General features: G+C 44.1%; 1 protein-coding gene across 2 annotated transcripts in view; it reads left to right on the plus strand.

Moving 5' to 3' along the window:
• Positions 1-20696, plus strand: part of EIF2B3 (eukaryotic translation initiation factor 2B subunit gamma) — a 155666-nt gene that overhangs the window by 113217 nt on the left and 21753 nt on the right. For both annotated transcript variants that reach the window (XM_017881820.1, XM_017881819.1), the window contains exons 7-10: positions 13685-13812; positions 15116-15306; positions 17928-18005; positions 18563-18711. In XM_017881820.1, the coding sequence (XP_017737309.1) occupies positions 13685-13812; positions 15116-15306; positions 17928-18005; positions 18563-18711 (546 nt within the window). The remainder of the gene's footprint in view (positions 1-13684; positions 13813-15115; positions 15307-17927; positions 18006-18562; positions 18712-20696) is intronic.

The following is a 20696-nucleotide window of genomic DNA, read 5'->3' on the forward strand; positions in this document are numbered from 1 at the left end:
AAAAAAAAAAAAAAAAAAAAAGTTTATTGATTTGACCTCTCCAGCCAGTAGGAGTAGGATCTGAACATGTTTTTCTTTCTCAAGTCCTATGCACCAGCATTGAAATTCTATTCTTATGGAAGATGTCAGTATTTTGTCAAGAAGGAAAAAAAGGGTATCACAGAACTGTATACCAAATATCTAGCTTTTAAATCAGGACCCTTTAATCTAAGATAATTTCCTGTTTACTTTCCAGCATATATCTGCTTTCTTTGGAGGAAAAAAAACAAAACTGAGAACAAAGCATAGGGTTAACTCAGCAATTGCCCTGTCTTCCCGATTATAGCTCCACTGAGAGAAGAGGCAAGAAAACCCAAGTTTTTAGTCCTCTGCTTGGCTGACTTGAGTTCCAGGCCCTATAAAAGTAGGTTTTCTGTTCTTCCTCCTTCATAATTCTTTGAAGGACTGAGTTGAAGTGAGACATTTGGGCGATTGTTAGTCTCTTTTGATTTGCTTACAAAGACAGAAAAGCCAGAATGTAAAAGTAGCCAAACTTTTTCTTTTGCCATGGACATCACTTTTAGGCATCTGGAAGCTCGTGGTCACAAGGAGGGCCTGATCTCAGATCAAGGCAAAATAATAGAAGTATCAGGTTTGACTAGAACTGATAATCATGTGTTTTTTCAAGTATTGAATTTTTTTTTTTTTTTTTTTTGAGACAGAGCCTCACTCTGTCACCAGGCTGGAGTGCAGTGGAGCAATCTCGGCTCACTGCAACCTCCACCTCCCAGGTTCAGGTGATTCTCCGGCCTCAGCCTCCCGAGTATGTGGGACTACAGGCATGCGCCACCATGCCCAACTAATTTTTGTATTTTTATTAGAGATGGGGTTTCATTATTTTGGCCAGACTGGTCTCAATCTCCTGACCTTGCAATCCGCCTGCCTTGGCCTCCCAAAGTGCTGGGATTACAAATATGAGCCACCGCACCCAGCCAAGTGTTGGATTTTTAATGCTAGCAATATTAGTAATAGAGAAACATATTTAGAATTCATTACATTTCAAATTAGGAAAGCTTTACTTTTTTTTTTTTTTTTTTTTTTTTTTTTTTTTGAGACAGGATCTTGCTCTTTCACCAGGCTGGAGTGGAGTGCAGTGGTATGATAATAGCTCACTGCAGCCTCCAACTTTTGGGCTTAAGTGATCCTTCCTCCTCAGCCTCCCGAGTAGCTGGGACTACAGGCACTCACCACCATGACTGGCTAATTTTCTTATTTTTTGTAGAGATGGGGTCTCAATATGTTGCCCAGGCTGGTCTCAAACTCCTGGGCTCAAGAGATCCTCCCACCCAGGCCTCCCAAAGAGCTGGGATTACGGTGTGAGCTATCAGGCCCAGCCAAGAAAGCTCTACTTTCTGTATCCAAAAATCTGTGTGTTTATGGGTAAAGAGACAGCAAGCAGAGAATTCTAAATCCTGTGGAAAGTGCTTTGGTTGAAGTAAGCACACGATGCTAGTTAATATGGTATAGTGGAAAGAACCATGGACTTCAGGATAGATGTGGAGTGACTTTCAGTTCTATCAGTTATAAAAGTTGTATTAGGCAAGATAGTTAACCTCTCTAAGCCTTGATTTCCTTCTTTATAAAATAAGGGCCAGGTACAGTGGCTCATGCCTGTAATCCCAGCATTTTGGGAGGCTGAAGTGGGAGGATGGGCTGAACTCAGGAGTTCCAGACCAGCCTAGGCAACATAGCAAGATGCCATCTCTACAAAAATTAAAAAAATAATAAGAAGAAGAAGAATAGTAATACCTATCATAAGGATTGCTATAAGAACTTGAAATGATCTGTATTATTTTCTTAGCATAGTACCTCGCACATGATCAAAAAAACAGTACATATAACTGTCTTTACTGTGAGAACATAGAAGCCTACAAATGTTATAAAAGGCTTCCAAGCAGAGATCATATTTGAGAAGGGTGTTATGACTTGATAAATTTTCACAAAGTGAACATACCTTATAAGTACTATATTCAGGTTAAGAAATAGAACATTGTCAGAATTCCAGAAACTCCCCTCATTCTATCCCCTCACCTCCCCTACATACACAAAAGTAATCACTATTGTGAGCATTAAATAAGTGTAAGGAGATGGGATCAGATTTGTACTTTTTTTTTTGTTTTTTTTTTTTGTTTGTTTTTTTTGTAGTACAGAGTTTCTGCTGCTTTTTGGCTCAGGCCTGGAGTGCAATTTTGCGGTCTGAGTTCTTTCGGCTCACTGCAGTTTGTTGTTTTTTTTCGTGCCTCCCAAGTTCAACAGTAAGTCTCTGTCCTCAGCCGTTCCGTTGGATTACAGGGTCAGGTGCCATCCCATTTTTTTTGTTTTCCGTTGTTCTAATTTTTGTTTATTTTTAGTAGCAGACAGGTTTGGCTCCAATTTTGGTCAAGTGCTGGTCTTTGAACTCGCCTACTCAGGTGATCCACCTGCCTCGGCCTCCCAAAGTGCTGGGATTTACAGCATGAGCCACCATGCCCGGCTCAGATTTGGGTACTATTAGAAAAGTCACTGTGTCGGCCGGTTGCGCAGTGGCCTCAAGTCCTGTAGATCCCAGCACTTTGGGAGGCCGAGCGGGGATCCACGAAGGTCCAGGAGATCGAGATCCATCCTGGTTAACAAGGTGGAAAACCCCGTCTCCACTAAAAATACAAAAACAGCCGGCGAGGTGGCCGGGTGCGGCCTGTAGTCCCAGCTACTCAGAGGCTGAGGCGGAGAATGGCCGTGAACCCGGGAGGCGGAGTTTTGCAGTGAGCCGAGATCGCGCCACTGCACTCCAGCCACTGGGCCGACACAGCGAGACATTGTTTGTTCTCGTCTCATGAAAATAAAAAAAAAGAAAAAAGAAAAGTCCACTGTGTCCTACAAAATAGAGGGGGGTGGAATTGAAGGAAGAAGAGACCTAATTCAGATTGTACTTCAGTAGTATCCTGTCAGCTGGTGTGGTGACTTAATGCCTGTATTCCGCACTTGGGAGGCTGAAAGTGAGGAGGATACTTGGAGGTAGGCAGGAAATCAACTTGAACCTAGGAGTTTCAGGCTGGGCCAACACAGGGAGACCTCATTGCTGCAAAAAATTATAAAAATAAAAAAATTAGCATGGTGGCACATGCCTGGAGTCCCAGCTACTTAGGAGGCTGGAGGTGGGAGATCGCTTGAGCCCGGAGGTGAAAGCTGCAGTGAGCCATGATTCACACCATGCACTCCAGCAGCCTTGGTTTTACAGATGAGACCATCTAAAAAAAAAAATAAAGGTATCTTTTTTTCTGTCTACCCATATGAATGGAAATTTTGTGGATAAGACTAGAGGGAGAGAGACCAATTAAAAGCGTGTACAGCAATCCAGGCAAATGATTGACATAGGTCTGAACGGCAGTTAGTGGAAGTAAAGAATGAACAGAAGTTGAAAGTTTTGACAGAGATTAGGGGATAGGATCAGCAGTGCTTGGTGATTGATTATGACGTGTGAGGGGGAAGAAGGAGAAGTCAGGCTGTTTTGTAACAAGGGGCCATTTAGTCACCAAAGCAACCCCAAATGCAGAAGGAGCTGAGAAAAACTAAAGGCAGACAAATCTAAGTTTGTCAGTTTTGGATGATTTATTAGGTAAGCTTACAGAGCAAAGAATCGTGGTCCTCTGGAATGGGTGCAAGACAGGTAGATCTCTCACACTGGCAACCCCCCAGACCCCAAAGCCTATACCTTAGGGAAAAAAAAACATATATGCTTTGGAAGGAATTTCAAAAACAAAGCAGTTTGTGACTTTAAGGCATTAGCAAAACCTATAATCTGACCGCTGCCAATTTGACCCAAATGTGCTTTGTTTTACCCAATAATCTTAACATTTTTATTTCCCCAAAGATTACAAAGTTTATCATGAACTAAAAGGCATTAAAGTTTTTATTTCTTTCCAAAAATATCTGAATTTATGTCGCTTATTTTTCTTTATTGCCAATTAATTAGAGGCTCTTTTCTAAAAATATCAGCACACATATTTTTTTTTTGTTGTTACACATATTTTAAAACTACACAAGAGCAGACAGAAGAAGATCTTGATTAAGTGTAAGGTTATTTGTTTCCCATTTGGCGGCAGTTTCTTTTTATTTTTTTTTGAGCTGTAGTTCCTCTGTGCTTCCTTGGTTTTGTCTGTTGATTAGTTGCAGTGGTTGCTCTAGATTCTTCTAGTGTTCTTCATCTTGCTTATAGCTTTCCTCGCCTTTTCCCGCTCTGGTTTGTTTACGCCATGTCATCTTTTTTTTTTTCTGCTTTAGCCTTCCCCGAGTTAGGCCCTTGGGACTAGTCAGTGTCGTGTCTTCCTGCCAACCCTCGCCCCAGCTGAGATTTTTGTATTTTTTTAGTGTAGAGAACGGGGTTTCAACCGTGTTAAGCCAGGATGGTCTCGGATCTCCTGACCCTCGTGATCCGCCGTCTCTGGGCCTCCGCCTAAAGTGCTGGGATTAGTCAGGCCTTGAGCACCGGCCCGGTTGCCAGGTTTCTTAATTGGATTACTGGCCTCATGGTAGAGCCCTTCAAGAAACAGGGCTAGGAAAACATGCGTTTTCTAGGGCCTAATAAGCAGGCACAGCTGGAAGACAAAACAGACCCCAAAATTAAGGGTCTCATTTTACACCAGATCCTGGATCCCCAAAAGAGGGAATCAGCACAGCTCCCATGGAAGTCTTATCTCTCAGTGGGGAGTGGGGACATTTCCATAACTTCTAGGTGGCCAAGAGCATGCTTCTCTGATGTAAACGTGCAAAGAGTCACGTATTCCCTAATAACTGCGATTAGCCATTGTTAAAAGTATATTTAGCCTTAGATTTTCAGAGGAATCTATCCACCACCTGTTCCTGGGGTTTCATGAGGAAAACAGAGTTTTTTCCCAGAATGGGGTCTGTGACACCTGCTCTGTTTTTTGCAAGGAGTCCCAGCCTGTTAGAGCTTGAATATCCACTTTTAATTAAGCTGACTGGCCAGGTGCAGTGGCTCACACCTGTAATCCCAGCACGTTGGGAGACCAACGCAGGTAGATCACTGGAGGTCAGGAGTTTGAGACCAGCCTGGGCAACATGGTGAAACTCCATCTCTACTAAAAATATAAAAATTATCCAGGCGTGGTGGCATGTGCCTGTAATCTCAGCTACTTAGGAGGCTGAGGCAGGAGAATCACTGGAACAGAGCAAGACTCCGTTTCAAAAAAAATAAATAAATAAAAAAATAAAATAAATAAAAATAAAAGCACTATGGTTAAAAGTCAGCTTAATTTCTTCTTTTTTTTTTTTTCTTTTTTTTAAGATGGAGCCTCGCTCTGTCACCCAGGCTGGAGTACAGTGGCACAATCTCAGCTCACTGCAACCTCCACCTCCTGGGTTCTAGCAATTCTCCTGCCTCAGCTTGAGTAGCAGGGATTACAGGCATGCGCCACCACATTCGGCTAGTGTTTTGTATTTTTAGTAGAGATGCCATTTCACCATGTTGACCAGGCTGGTCTTGAACTCCTGACCTCAAGTGATCCACCCGCTTTGGCCTCCCAGAGTGCTGGGATTACAGGCATGAGCCACCACTCCCAACTATAAGACTCTTTTACAAAGCCCTTTTAAATTTCTTATTACCCAACTCTAGCCAGGCCACACTGACAATATTTCTGGCTTTTGAACTTGACCAAAGGTAACTTCACAGGTGCTTAGGGAAAGGAGAATTCAAGATGGTTCGTGGAGGGGAAGATAATCAACTAATGGTAAAGGTCACGCACATGTCAAACCAGAAAGGACTCATTCCCTAAGCCAGGAATTGAACCCAGGGCATCACTGTGAAAAGTCAAAGCCTTAGCTGCTGAGCTACAGCACTAGGAGTTTCCATTGCTCTTCCCACTCTTCCCAGAAAGAGCCTAGAGTAGTTAATTTTGTGCTTGCAAAGGCTTTTAACTACTCAGGATAATTTTTTGAGATAGCTATGACATGAATCCCAGAATTCCTATTCCCTGGAAGGAAGAGACCGAGAGAAAGTATGGCCACATGGTTACAAGGTCAAGTTCCCAAGGACATAGAACAAAATGGAGACCTCACCCAGTTTTTTTGTTTGTTTCAAGGACCTGCAGCAAAGTTTATTACTGACCAGCTTGCTGGGCCATCTTGAGCAGTTTATGGGGTCCTAAGCCCCTGTTCTATACTAAGGTATCCCTCTTCATGACAGAACAACACAGACAAATTCATAGCACAAAATACATTAGACTTAATACTAGCGTCAGAATTCTTTTTCTCATTAATCAAAACTTTACAGAGGAGATAAACAGTGATTTTCACCATTCATTCAGCCAATTTGCACAGACAGAGAGGCCAGAAGTCTCACTGGTAAGAAATTTTTACCCCTTTGCCAGCATGTCCTGTTTCTGGGTTCCCCTTCCCTAAGCAGCCCTAGCAACCCTGCTTGCCACACCATCGCTCCGGGGGCCAAGCTGCATCACAAAGGAAAATCATGGAACCACAGACAAATTCTTCTCAATTTTGCAAGTTGCCGCCCAAACGGCTGCATGGTGGACCTGAATTCTCATATTTTCCATTCTGGACATAGCAAAACACATGTGACAAAACATAGACATTAGCCACCATATGGATGCTTAGCACCCAGTATTGAAATGGCAAGGCCCAAACTTGCCCCCGGTTGGGCCCTGTCATCTTTATCCATTTTTAACCAAGAGGGACTTTACTGAGGGGAGGGCCTCTCACCCAATCCCATCCTTTACTCAGGTAAAATGTACCCCCATTACGTATCCAAAGTCAGCCAATTGGTGCTGCAGTCTGTTTCCTTTGGATCATATAGTAACTAAGCTGAAAGATTAGCAAATCTAATTTTGTAATCAATTAATCATTTAGGTGCCTCTTTTTTTTTTTTTTTTTTTGGAGACAGTCTGGCTCTGTCACCCAGGCTGGAGTGAGTACAGTAGTGCGATCTCAGCTCACTGCAACCTCCACCTCCCAAATTCAAGCATGCCTCAACCTCCCGAGTAGCTGGGATTACAGGCCTGCGCCATCATGCCTGGCTACTTTTTGTACTTTTAGTAGAGATGGGGTTTCACCATGTTGACCAGGCTGGTCTTGAACTCCTGACCTCAAGTGATCCATCCACCTGCCTTGGCCTCCCAAAGTGCTGGGATTACAGATGTGAGCCACTGTGCCCAGCCTTCGTAAAGTCTTTAAATAAAAATACTAAAATATTTTTAGAAGTGTCTGCATATCAATAAGCATCACTAGATGAGTCTCGATGCACTTCAGTGCATTGTTCATTCAGAACGTTCTACTGTAAGTTATCTTTAGTAAGATTTCGCCATTTCTGTAAGACTTCACTGCTTACCAGCTAATGTATAAGCTGGAAGGAATTCAGTTTTCCAGAAATTAAGGATCCCATTTTTACCTAAAATATTCGCTTTGCTCTCAGGTTCCCTTGATGAATTTAGCCAATGATTTTTCCTACCTAAGCACACAAGAGAAATGAAACAAAGGGGTAGAACACAAACATCCCTGTGAATTTTTTAAGAGCCAAATTTTACAACCCCTACAATATTACCATTTACAACCAGTTTCTTTCTGACCCAGTCAGATGTAAGAAGCCTCTAACTGGATCCAAGCCAGCTAATTACTGGATCAAATCCAATCCTGGACCCAGTTTGGATCAAGAAATTTGCTCAAAGAAACTTGGACAGCTCAAAACATAAATCCTTGGAGCTCTGAAATCTGAGAGAGAGAGCTTACCCACGATCCCCAGTCACTCTGAGAGATCAATGGACAGAAGTGGGTCCTTGCAGGTACCTTGCTTGTTCCCTCAGCTCCTGGGGGTCAGTAAAGCTCTACTTAAGATCCCACTTCTGATACCATCTGTTAAAAGAAAAACTCAAGCCAAATTAAAGGAGTTTATTTGATCTATTAATGATTCATGAATCAGGAAGCCCCCAGAAGCACAGCAAATTCAGAAAGACTCCAAGGATGCCTCATGGTCAGAGGCATTTGACAATTTTTAGACAAAAAAATGAAGTGACGTACAGAAATCAGAAGTGAGATACAGAAACAACTGGATTGGTTACAGGTCAGCCTTTGCCTTATTTGAACACAGTTTGAACACTCAGCAGTGTATGAGTGGTTGAAGTATGGCTGCTGGGATTGGCCAATTCTCAGCTGTTGGTACAGGCACATACTCCTAAGTTAGGTTTTCAGTCTCGTCTACCTATTAAGTTAGGATGCAGTTTGTCCACAAGCACTCAAATATAGAAGTACGAAGTCCTGGCCGGGCGCGGTGGCTCAAGCCTGTAATCCCAGCACTTTGGGAGGCCGAGACGGGCGGATCACGAGGTCAGGAGATTGAGACCATCCTGGCTAACACGGTGAAACCCCGTCTCTACTAAAAAAAAAAAAAAAAAAAAAAAAATACAAAAAAACTAGCTGGGCGAGGTAGCAGTCCCCTGTAGTCCCAGCTGCTCGGGAGGCTGAGGCAGGAGAATGGCGTAAACCCGGGAGGCGGAGCTTGCAGTGAGCTGAGATCCGGCCACTGTACTCTAGCCTGGGCGACAGAGCGAGACTCCGTCTCAAAAAAAAAGAAGTACGAAGTCCTTCTCAGGCCATATTTAGTTTGCTTTAGCATTCATAATTCCACTACTCTGAGATAACTATTATGAACATTTTAGTGTATTTCCATTGTTTTATTTTCATATGTGTAGTGAGAATACATGCTTGAAATCACACTTTAAAAATAATCTGGATCAGGTGCAGTGGCTCACGCCTGTAATCCCATCACTTTGGGAGGCTGAAGCAGGTCAGATCATGAGGTCAGGAGCTCGAGACCAGCCTGGACAACATGGTGAAACCCCGTCTCTACTAAAAATACAAAAAATTAGCCCAGTGTGGTGGCAGGTGCCTGTAATCCTAGCTACTTGGGAGGCTGAGACAGGAGAATCGCTTGAACCCAGGAGGCGGAGGTTGCAGTGGGCTGAGACCACGCCACTGCACTCTAGTGAGAGTCCGTCTAAAAAAATAATTTGCTTTTTTCATTATTATAAGCATTTTTTTTCTATCATTAAAAAATTCTTGGCTGGGCGCAATGGCTCATGCCTGTAATCCCAGCACTTTGGGAGTCCGAGGTGGGCGGATCACGAGGTCAGGAGTTTGAGACCAGCCTGACCAACCTGGTGAAACCCCAACTCTACTAAAAATACAAAAAAAATAAATTAGCCAAGCGTGGTGTCAGGCACCTGTAATCCCAGCTACTCAGGAGGCTAAAGCGGGAGAATCACTTGAACCCGGGAGGCAGAGGTTGCAGTGAGCCAAGATCATGCCATTGCACTCCAAGCAAGACTCCGTCTAAAAAAAAAAAAAAAAAAAAAAAGTCTTTACAGTCACAGTTTTGCCTATATGACATTCTGTTATAGAGGTATTTTGATCTTTTCATTGTTAAACTGTTTATTGTTCTGCATTTCTTTTTGTTTTTTTTTTTTTTTTGACGGAGTCTCGCTTCGTCACCAGCGCTGAGTGCAGTGCCGGATCTCAGCTCACTGGCAAGCTCCGCCTCCCTGGTCACGCCATCTCCTGGCCTCGCGCTTCCCGGTAGCTGGGACTTACCAGGCGCCGCCACCTCGCCCGGCTAGTTTTTGTAGTTTTTATAGAGACGGGGTTTCACCGTGTTAGGCCGAGGATGGTTGCCGAGCTCTCCTGACCTCGTGATCCGCCCGGTCTCGCGTCCCAAAGGTGGCTTGGGATACAGGCTTTGAGCCCACCGGTGTTTCTGCCATTTGTTTTAAACTAAAGCAAGGGGAATACCGTTGTTTGAACAGAGATTCTTGTGGGGTATAAGATTTCAGCAAATATTTACTGAGTAATGTATTTTCTTAGGATAGACTTGGGTGAAATTATATGAATATTTTCAAGTCTTTTGCTATAGTGTTGCCAATTATTTTTCAGAGATTTTATCAGTTTATACTCCAACTCCCATTATGTGACAGTAACTGTTCTCAAAGCACTCTTATCAGTAATGAAAATTGTTTTAAATCAGTTAATTTAGTTGGAGGAGAAACTGCATCTTATTTTAGTTTTTTACTTCTTTGAAAATATGTGTTTTTTGAACATTTATATCTGTTTATTAAGAATATTCTTTGCCCTATTCGTAGCAATTATTTTGTCTTTTTATTTGGTGGGATTGTTTGTTTACGGCTAGTAGTCAAGTCTATTGTTCTCCTTTGTGATTGCTTGAGAAGAGCTTATGATTTATTGAGATAAGACAGGTGTTTCTAGGAAGGCTGTGTATCAGAGGGAAAGGAGAAAGTAAGGTTGACCCAGGGCACTATACCCAGCTCGTGGCCTTTAGGCCCAGGATGTTCACAATGGTTCACTGTAGCTTTGTAACATTTCTTGGCACAGCTCTGAGCTGCCTTCACTTTAGGAAGCAGGAAGAGTAATTGTTTCCTTCATTATTCTTCTAAGCCAACTGCATTATGGGGATTGACCTAAGGTTGAGCTTCAGCAGAGGTGGGTGGGACTTGGCAGGGCTGTTTCATATCCTCTCTTCAAATCACAGATCCTCTCAAATGACTCTGCCTGATGAGGCCACGTGCCAAGGCTCGTCTGCTTGCCTCTTGCAGTGACAGTTCTTTTTGGTCCATAATGTAAATATCATGGCCCTGAAATCCCCCAGCTGTCTGTGCTTTGTCATTTCTTCAAAGGGAACTGACTTGTTTTCCAATGGAAGAGGAACATTTGCTGCCCACACTAGTTTGAAGCATTAAAAGGGGAGAAAAAGAGCTAAGAGTAAGTGTTGTTTCATTCTTTGCATTCACATGGAAATTTTTAAATCTCCATCAAAGGATCGGGAGAAAATCACATTGAAATTCAACACAAGAGCTCACAGCTTAACACAGAATTTTCAAAGATATTTGACTTGATCCTTTAAAAATTACAAAAACTGTGAACTGTGTAGCTCCAGGGTTCATAATTTTCCTTACCCTCCTCAGCCTCTGCCTCTGTCTTGCCTTCCTACCTACACTCCATCTGTGTGGTCCTGTGTCAGCATGCAGAGCTTCTTTGAATGGGGGCTGGGAGAGGTGGTGGAAGTATTCAGCAAGTCAGGTTTATAGAGCTGCCCATACTTTAACCCCTCTCTTGGGCCTCATTATCTCATCTTTCAGAATATTGTAACCGGTCTCCCTTTCTTCAGTTTCCTTATTCCAGGCTTTCTTCCACACTGCTACCAGAATTACCTTACTAAGAGATAAAACTGATCAGGTCACTTTCTTGCTTAAAAACTACCACTGGCAGCCAGGTGCTGTGGCTCACACCTATAATCCCAGCACTTTGGGAGTCCAAGGTGGGAGGATTGCTTGAGTCCAGGAGTTCAAGACCAGCCTGGGCAACACAGTGAGACTTTGCCTCTACAAATAATAAAAAAATTAGCTGGGCATGGTGGCACATGCCTGTGGTCCCAGCTACTTGGGAGGCCAAGGCAGGAGGATCACTTGAGTCCAGGTAGTCAACACTGCAGTGAGTTGTGATTGCACCACTGCACTCCAGCCTGGGCAGCAGAGCGAGACCCTGTCTAAAAAGAAAAAAATTACCACTGGCTTTTCAGTCCAGACTTTCTAGACTGCCACTGTAACTCCCCAGTGGGTTCATCTTACCTGCTGCCAAGATAGAGACGATTTATCAAGATGGGACAATTGCAATAAAGAGTTTAATATGCATAGCGGCAGCTAAATAGGAAACCAGAATTTTATTATTACTCAAATCAGCCTCCCCCAAAATTCTGAGGCTAGGGCTTTTCAAGGATAGTTTGGTAGGCAGGGTAGGGAATGGGTGCTGCTGATTGGTTGGGGATGCAATCACAGGGGTGTGGAAAACAGTCCTCTGCTGAGTCCAGTTCTGGGTGGGGGCCACAGAGGGGTCACTGGTCCCAGTGGAGTCATCCAGTCATCAGAAATGCAAAAGTCAGAAAAGACATCTTAAAAAGCCAATATTAGGTTCCACAATAGTGATGTTATTTACAGGAGTAACTGGGGAAGTTGCAAATCTTGTGACCTTTACAACAATGACTGGTAATCACGAGAATTCAGGCCCCTCTTGTAATCCTAAACTTGTGCCCTTTTATTAGTTTTATAAAGGTGGTTTCATTTTGAGAAGGGCTATTATCATTTAAACTATAAACTGTAATAAATTTCTCGCCAGGCATGGTGGCTCACACCTGTAATCCTAGCACTTTGAGAGACCAGAGCAGGCAGATCACCTGAGGTCAGGAGTTCAAGACCAGCATGGTCAACACGGCGAGACACCATCTCTACTAAAAATACAAAAATTAGCCAGGCATGGTGGCCGGCACCTGTAATCCCAGCTACGTGGGTAGCTGAGGCAGGAGAATCACTTGAACTGGGAGGTGGAGGTTGCGGTAAGCCAAGATCGCACCACTACACTCCAGCCTGGGCCACGGAGCGAGACTCCATCTCAAAAAAAAACGCGGGGCACAGTGGCTCATGCCTGTAATCCCAGCACTTCAAGAGGCTGAAGCAGGCGGATCACTTGAGGCCAGGAGTTAAAGACCAGCCTGGCCAACATGGCAAAACCCCATCTCTACCAAAAAATACAAAACTATTAGCCGGGCATTGTGGCATGTGCCTGTAGTCCCAGCTACTTGGGAGACTGGAGCACAAGAATCACTTAAACCCAGGAGGCAGAGGTTTTGGTGAGCTGAGATCATGCCACTGCACTCCAGCGTGGGCGATAGAGCAAGACTGTCTCAAAAAAAAAAAAAAAATTAGCTGGGCATAGTGGCTCTCACAACTGTAATCCCAGCTTCGTAGCTACTCAGGAGGCTGAGGTGACAGAATCACTTGAACCTGGGAGGCGAAGGTTGCAGCGAGCTGAAATCACACCACTGTACTCCAGCCTGGCTGACAGAGTGAGACCCTGTCTCAGAAAAAAAAAAAAAAAAAAAAAAACTTTCTTCCAAAGTTAGCTCAGCCGATGCCCAGGAATGAGCAAGAGCAGTTTGGAGGTTAACAGCAAGATGGAGTTGATTAGGTCAGATCTCTTTCAGTCATAATTTTGTCACTGTTATTTTTGCAAAGGTGGTTTCACCACAGAAAGCTTTCATGATCTGGCCCCACCTAATTACCTTCACCTCCTTCTGCCTTTCCTCTTAAACTCATGCACGCTACTGTCCATTGGATTATGAATTCCTTGAGCTCAGAACTGATATATTTCCAAGGCCTAGCACAGTAACTGGCACATGCTTGGTAAATGCTACATAAATTAATTAGCAATATAAAATTCTAATAAGGTCATAGTGTGAGAGAACACTGGAAAACATGTACTAGTCTCTCACCTCTCTGCTTCCTATTGCTAAGTATAAATAAAAACATAAATAAAAAACACACACTGTACTAAAGATCAGGTCCCTTCTTCCCCTGGTACAGATTCCTGGTCATTTAGAACCAACATCCTGTCTCAGTACCCACCAGGAAGCACTCTGCTTCTCCGAACTTCCAAGTCGATGCCACATTTGATCTCTGACAGTCCCAAGGTGCCATGACAGGAAAGGACTTGGTTTTTCCTTGTATGCACAGAGCTTTTGATCCCGGTATGTTCCAGACAGTCAGGTTTCTCATATTTGGCCATTCTTTCTTCCTAGGTCAATCACTTCTATCCGGAGTGAACTGATTCCGTATCTAGTGAGAAAACAGTTTTCCTCAGCTTCCTCACAACAGGGACAAGAAGAAAAAGAAGAGGATCTAAAGAAAAAGGAGCTGAAGTCCTTAGGTCAGTTCTTGGGTTGGTTCAGTAAGAGGGGCAAGGGTAGCAGCACCTTTGGAAAGAGTGGTTTGGCAGCTTAGCCCAGCCCAAGATGCCTGTCTTAAGGCAGCAGACTATTTTCTAGCCTACTAGGCAAGACAGGCTTGCCAACCCACTCCCTGAGTTCTGGGTAAGCTTGCTCAGGCAGATCCTGCCACTATGCTCTCAGCAACAGGCTCATCGTGCCTCTAGCCCCATTCTCTGATTCATAGCTCTGGTTTGGCTGTGTTCCTCACTAGGCCATTTTGCCTTTAAACTCCACCTGCCACTTCTTAGTTCCCCTGTTCTCTAGGCTCTAGGCAGCCCCGTTGCTGATTAAACTCAGCCTCTTTTATCAAGGGAAGGAAAGTGAAAGAATGTACAACTGCAGTCCAACCACAGGCCAGCCCAGGTGTCTCCATGCCAGGATCTGAAGATCGGAGCTGTCTCGTATGCTCTCATATCCCTAATCCCTGGCCCAGTTGTAGGCTCATAGTAGATGTTCAGAAAAAGTATTTCTCAAATTAATAAACTGACAGTACAGCATGATGATTAGGATTGTAGAACTGGGCATCAGACAGTTCTGGATTTGAAATCTGACTGCCTTCTTACTAGCATTGTGTCTTGAGGCAGGTTACTCAGTTCTCTGAGCCCCGGTTTTTTTTATCAGAAAGTAAAAGATCTCAAAGGGTCGTTGTGAGAACTGAAACACTAGAGCCCTGGTACTCTGGGCTCTGAGTTCTGTGCTTTCTGTCATAGCACAGCTACCAGATATGGTAACAGAGACTAGCAGCACAAAGTCAACCTGGCTGGCCACTAAAGCCTGGATGCTGGCTTGTGTTATTTCATGATTTACAAGGGTCATCTGTTTTATTTTCCCTAGTGGTCTTGATTACTGGTCACATGCTTTTAGGACCTCATATTAAGCATTTTTATATCATATGATATTTTAGGGAAGTACATTGCCTCTTTTAGTTGGACTTTCTCTTACAGATTTTAGTAGGATTTCCTCAGGGCTCATGTTTTGTGGGTGAGTTCCAAAGGGAGAAGTGTGAGCTGTAACCTCTTTTAAAACTTAACTCAGAGCCAAGCATAGTGGTGCACACCTGTAGTCCCAGCTGCTCAGGAGGCTGAGGTGGGAAGATCGCTTGGGTCTGGGAGTTTGAGACCAGCCTAGGCAACATAGCAAGACCTTATCTCTTAAAAAAACAAAAAACAACTTGACTGAGTCTATATCTGTTCTGTTACCTCTCTCTCATTTATTTCCTTGGTGTGGGTGTTTGTTCTGAAGATATTTACAGTTTTATAAAAGAAGCCAATACACTGAACCTGGCTCCCTATGATGCCTGCTGGAATGCCTGTCGAGGAGACAGGTGGGAAGACTTGTCCAGATCACAGGTGCGCTGCTATGTCCACATCATGAAAGAGGGGCTCTGCTCTCGAGTGAGCACACTGGGACTCTACATGGAAGCAAACAGACAGGTGAGAGCTTGAGTTTAGAAAGAAAATCGTGGGGCTCTTGTCCTAGAAACAGACTGAGCCATTTGTCTGTTTCTTCATTAGGTACATAGTAACTTGTTAAGAATCCCTGTCATTTCCCAAGGTTGAGCAAGACCTGACATGTCAAGGGAGACTACTCGGGTACTCAGGTGCAGCAAAAAAGGAAGCAGGGGGCCTGGTCCATAGTCAGGGCCTCTATGGCTCCAGGGAAAGGCTAAGATCTTCAGGAAGGCTAACTTCTGGCCTCTGGGTCAGCAGGTTCCTCCTATTCTGTTCAACATGGGGATATCTGCAGTACTTACTTCATAATAAGCAGGTAAATACTCTGTAATCATTACTCTGATGAAGTAAACATAGGCATATGGAGGAGGCTTCCCTGAGAAGGTGAAGGAGCAGAGTGTAGAGTGGCCAGATGGCAAAGCCTCAGGAAAGGAATGACTATGAGAGAGAATTGTCTGCAAACAGCATTAATGAGGAGTCTCTTGCTAGCCCCTCCTTTTAACCTTAAAGTTTGTGAGATACAGGGAACAAATAGCTTCCACTGAAGGAGAAGCAGTGTCCTCAAAGATAAGCCAGGCCTTAATGAAGGCAGAGGGTGGAGAAGGGGACAGTAAAGAGGCTAAAGATGTAGAGGAACTCTGTATTGTATAGTAGGCCCAGGAGGAAGGTTTTTGGAGGGATAATGAGACTAGGAAAAGGAAATGCAGAGCAGTAGATGGTTTAGATGAGAATAAGAAAAGCATCCAGGCACAGTGACTTAGGCCTGTAATCCTAGCAATTTGAGAGGCTGAGGCGGGTGGATCACTTGAGCCCAGGAGTTCGAGACCAGCCTGGGCAACATGGAGAAATCCTGTCTCTACAAAATACTACAAAATTAGCCAAGTGGTGGCATGTGGCTGTCGTCCCAGCTACTTGGAAGGCTGAGGTGGGAGGATCACCTGAGCCCGGGATGTGGAGGCTGCAGTAAGCTGAGATCGCACCACCACACTCTAGCCTAAGCAACAGAGTGGGACTCTGTATTTAAAAAAAAAAAAAAAAAGAGGATAGGAAAAGATAAATAATTGAGGGAACTACATTGCGGTGGCATTCAAGGATAACAGAGGTGACATAATGAAAAGATTAGGTATTTACATTGCACCTGGTAGAACCCTATGAAAGTATAATTGCAGGTGCAGACCGGGGTGGCAGTGGGGCGCAGAATAATATAAAATAAATTGTTGAAAATTGGGATTGAGGCCAGGCGCAGTGGCTCATGCCTATAATCCCAGCACTTTGGGAGGCCGAGGCAGGTGAATCACCTGAGGTCAGGAGTTCAAGACCAGCCTGGCCAACATGGTGAAACCCTGTCTCTACTAAAAGTACAAAAATTAGCCAAGCATGGTGGCACACGCCTGTAATCCCAGCTTCTCAGGAGGCTGAGGCAGGAGAATCACTTGAACCTGGGAGGTGAAGGTTGCAGTAAGCCGAGATTGTGCCACTGCACTCCAGCCTGGGCAACAGAGTGAGACTCTGTCTCAAAAAAAGAAAAAGAAAATTGGGACTGAGTCCCTGAAGAAAACCTGGCTCAGGAATCTGTAGGACCCACACCAGATAAAACCTCAGGTGAGCCTCAACCTGGATTGGTTACAGATCCAAGGGAATCCCAAGCCAGAGAGCTTATGAGAAATCATAGTTAGTCCCACATTTACCCATGACCAGAGTCTTTCAGGCTGGTCTGGAAAGATGTTCATGGATAACCTGAGTGGGAAGACATGTCCAGATCACTGCTGTGTCCACATCATGAAAGAGGGGCCCTGCTCTCGAGTGAGCATGCTGGGAAAAGTATCCCCTGAAGTGCCAACAGGGGCTATGCAGCAGACAGGCCTGAAGGGCCTTGGGTGGAGAGTGGAAGAAGAGATCCTAGGGCTGGGGACTCGGAATTAGCCTTCACATTCCAGTGTAGCCATGCTGACAAGACCTCCATCAGCTAGTGTGGCTGCCACGCACAGTGCTCTGACCAGCATTCTGTCTGTGCTGGAGAATCACAGACAGGCACACAACCTGTGCCTTCCTAATGGACTGGTAGCCAAAGCCCCCCATACCTCTAACCTTTCCAGGTTTCTCACACTGGAGAGGGAATAGTGTGAACTTCCCCTTCATGTTTTCTTTTGGCTGGTGGATGGATGCCTTCTCAGGGTCTTTCCTTGTTTTGGAATTTGTCTAAAATGGATCTCATCCTTACCTCATGCGTGGTCACAGTGGTCCAGGAGGTGACCAGGAACCCAGGATGCCTGTGATCAGGATTCAGGGTGTTCCTTAACCTGATCAGGCCTCCTTTTCCAAGAGGTGCTATGTGGGTAACTCAAAGACTTGTCTCAGTGCCTCCCAGCCAAGGGACATGGCATTACTTTCAAGGAGGAGCATTCACAGCTAAGAGACGGACAATAAGGCCATCTAGAAGCTGCAGCATGAATTATCTTCATCCTAGGGGGAATGCAGCAGCCTCCTGCTCTCCCTCACTCAGACAGGAAGCTATGGCTGAGAACTCCCCATATCTCTGATTGAGCCCTGGGTTCTACCTAAGGTGTTTTCTGATCTTTAGTGACCAAATCTCTGTCCTTAAGGTGCCCAAATTGCTGTCTGCTCTCTGTCCAGAAGAACCACTGGTCCATTCATCAGCCCAGATTGTCAGCAAACACCTGGTAAGTGCTAGTGTGGCCAGAGCAGGGGTGGGATGTTCTTTGGGAGCACTGAGACTTGTCCTTGAGAAGCCGGATTGAGGCCTTCAAGTCCTGAACCTCGTTAGCCCCAGGGAAGTCACAGCTGGGTTCTGAGAATAAAATCTCACTCAACAAGACTGCCTGGGCAAGTAATGACCTTGTAAGGAAGGGTCTGTTATAGTGTTGGGACTCAGACACAGGAGCTCTCAATCTGTCCCCCTTCTAATTCTGATTTGAGCACTCTAAGAGAGCACATCTGTACACACAAGTGCATGAGTGTGTATATGTGTCTGTTGTTTTGTTTTGTTTTGTTTTGTTTTGTTTCCTTGGCAAGGGAGGAGGGCCAATGCTTCAGTTAGGTTTGAGTTGGTCTCAGAGGTGTTGTATGACCTTTTGGCCCTGAGAAATACTGATGATGGCCCCTCTTACTGAAGTGTCTCTATGGAAAGATCCCATTAGATCCCAGCTTGAAAGATCTGGAGGGTGGTTTGCAGTTGGTTGAGATGGATGGACAGAGTTTTATATTTTGCCTTTTACAGGTTGGAGTTGACAGCCTCATCGGGCCAGAGACACAGATTGGAGAGAAGTCATCCATTAAGCGCTCAGTCATTGGTTCATCCTGTCTCATAAAAGATAGAGTGACTATTACCAATTGCCTTCTCATGAACTCAGTCACTGTGGAGGAAGGGTATGTTTCCCCATGTACCCACTTGAGGCAAAGATAATGGAAAAATGCCTTCAAAATTCTGAAGGAAAGTTCATTTTAACTGAAAAGTGTATACCCAGACAAAGTGCTAATCAGGAGGGCAATAGAATAAAAACATTTTCAGATATGAAAAGTCTCAACTTTACTAGGAAATTTATTCCTCCAAAATGGAAAATAAACCAAAAAGAGAAAGATCAGAAACAAAAGATTCAACTCAAATAAAAGGCAAAAAGAATCCATGGGATAACAGTGAACAGAGATAAGAATGTCAGCTTTAAATGGGGCATAAAGAGATTAGTTAATCCAAAGTGGAACAAAACTCAGGAATCCAGAAAAGATTTATTCAGCAAGATGCAACTGATAAAATACTAGATACATACAAACATTTGAAAGCCAATTTAGACAACTGGCTAAAAGTTTGAAGTTGAATTGGGGATAACATAGAAAAAACAACACTATCTAACAAAAACAAGACAGTTATTAACTCTGGGAAAATGAAGAAGTTGTACAAGTTGAATGTCCCTAATCCAAAACCCAAAATCATATGCTCCAAAATCCGAAACTTTTGAACACCAACTTGACACTCAAAGGAAATTCTCATTGGAACATTTGAAAGTTCTGATTTTTGGATTAGGGATACTGAAACGGTAAGTATAATGCAAATATTCCAAAATCCAAAATCTAAAACACTTCTGGCCTGGTGCAGTGGCTCACGCTTGTAATCCCAGCACTTTGGGAGACTGAGGCGGGTGGATCACCTGAGGTCAGGAGTTCAAGACTAGCCTGGCCAACATGGTGTAACCCCATCTCTACTAAAAATAATACAAAAAAAAAAATTAGCCAGGTGTGGTGGTGTGCACCTGTAGTCCCAGCTACTCGGGAGGCTGAGGCAGGAGAATAGCTTGAACCCGGGAGGCAGAGGTTGGGATGAGCCAAGATCGCACCACTGCACCCCAGCCTGGGTGACAGAGCAAGACTCCATCTCAAATAAATAAATAAATAAATAAAACACTTCTGGTCCCAAGTATTTCAGATAAGGGATACATAACCTGTATAAGAAATGAAAAGACGATAGTTTGCTGTGGATCCGCTACAGAATAGAATTTACATAGTCATAATAAAGTAAACCTGACTACTGGCCAGGATGAAAGATGGAAAGGGAAATGGGGTAAGGGAGAAAGGAGAGCTAAATTCTCATTTTCATTGTAGAAAGTCAATTGATAATGCCTAAAGCTGAAAAAATAAAGAACTAGTAATACAATTATGTTAATACCTAGAGGCATGGAAGTAATACCAAAATACTCAGCAGAAAGAATTAAAAGAGTTGCCTCTGGGAAGAGAGAAATGAGGAATAGGAGTTGCAGGGGACTGCTGTTTTCATAACAAAACCTTCAGAAGTATTTGCCTTAAACTGCTAACATCAACTGGCCAAAATATCCTGAATTTTGTGGTACGCTGCTACCAGTGGTGTGCTGATAAATTGTTGACAACCAGCTCTCCAAAGGAAAAAATAAGTGACGTAATTCGAAACATTTGCTAATTTCTGTGGTGTAAATTATTCCACTATAGCCAATGATATCACTGAACGCTGAGTTGAGAAGAGATGCTAATTGCCTCTCCCAAGCTGAAACAAGCCAGCTTCAGCACACCACTAATAGAGATCCATCTCAAGCATTTCACTGATTTATCAGATACTAACAGACCCACTCTATGATTAAGATTGTGCTAGGCGCCGGGCGCGGTGGCTCAAGCCTGTAATCCCAGCACTTTGGGAGGCCGAGACGGGCGGATCACAAGGTCAGGAGATCGAGACCATCCTGGCTAACCCGGTGAAACCCCGTCTCTACTAAAAAATACAAAAAACTAGCCGGGCGAGGTGGTGGGCGCCTGTAGTCCCAGCTACTCGGGAGGCTGAGGCAGGAGAATGGCGTAAACCCGGGAGGCGGAGCTTGCAGTGAGCTGAGATC

Source organism: Rhinopithecus bieti, unplaced genomic scaffold (genome assembly GCF_001698545.2).
Source record: "Rhinopithecus bieti isolate Rb0 unplaced genomic scaffold, ASM169854v2 scaffold_12155, whole genome shotgun sequence".
NCBI classification, from domain to species: Eukaryota; Metazoa; Chordata; class Mammalia; order Primates; family Cercopithecidae; genus Rhinopithecus; species Rhinopithecus bieti.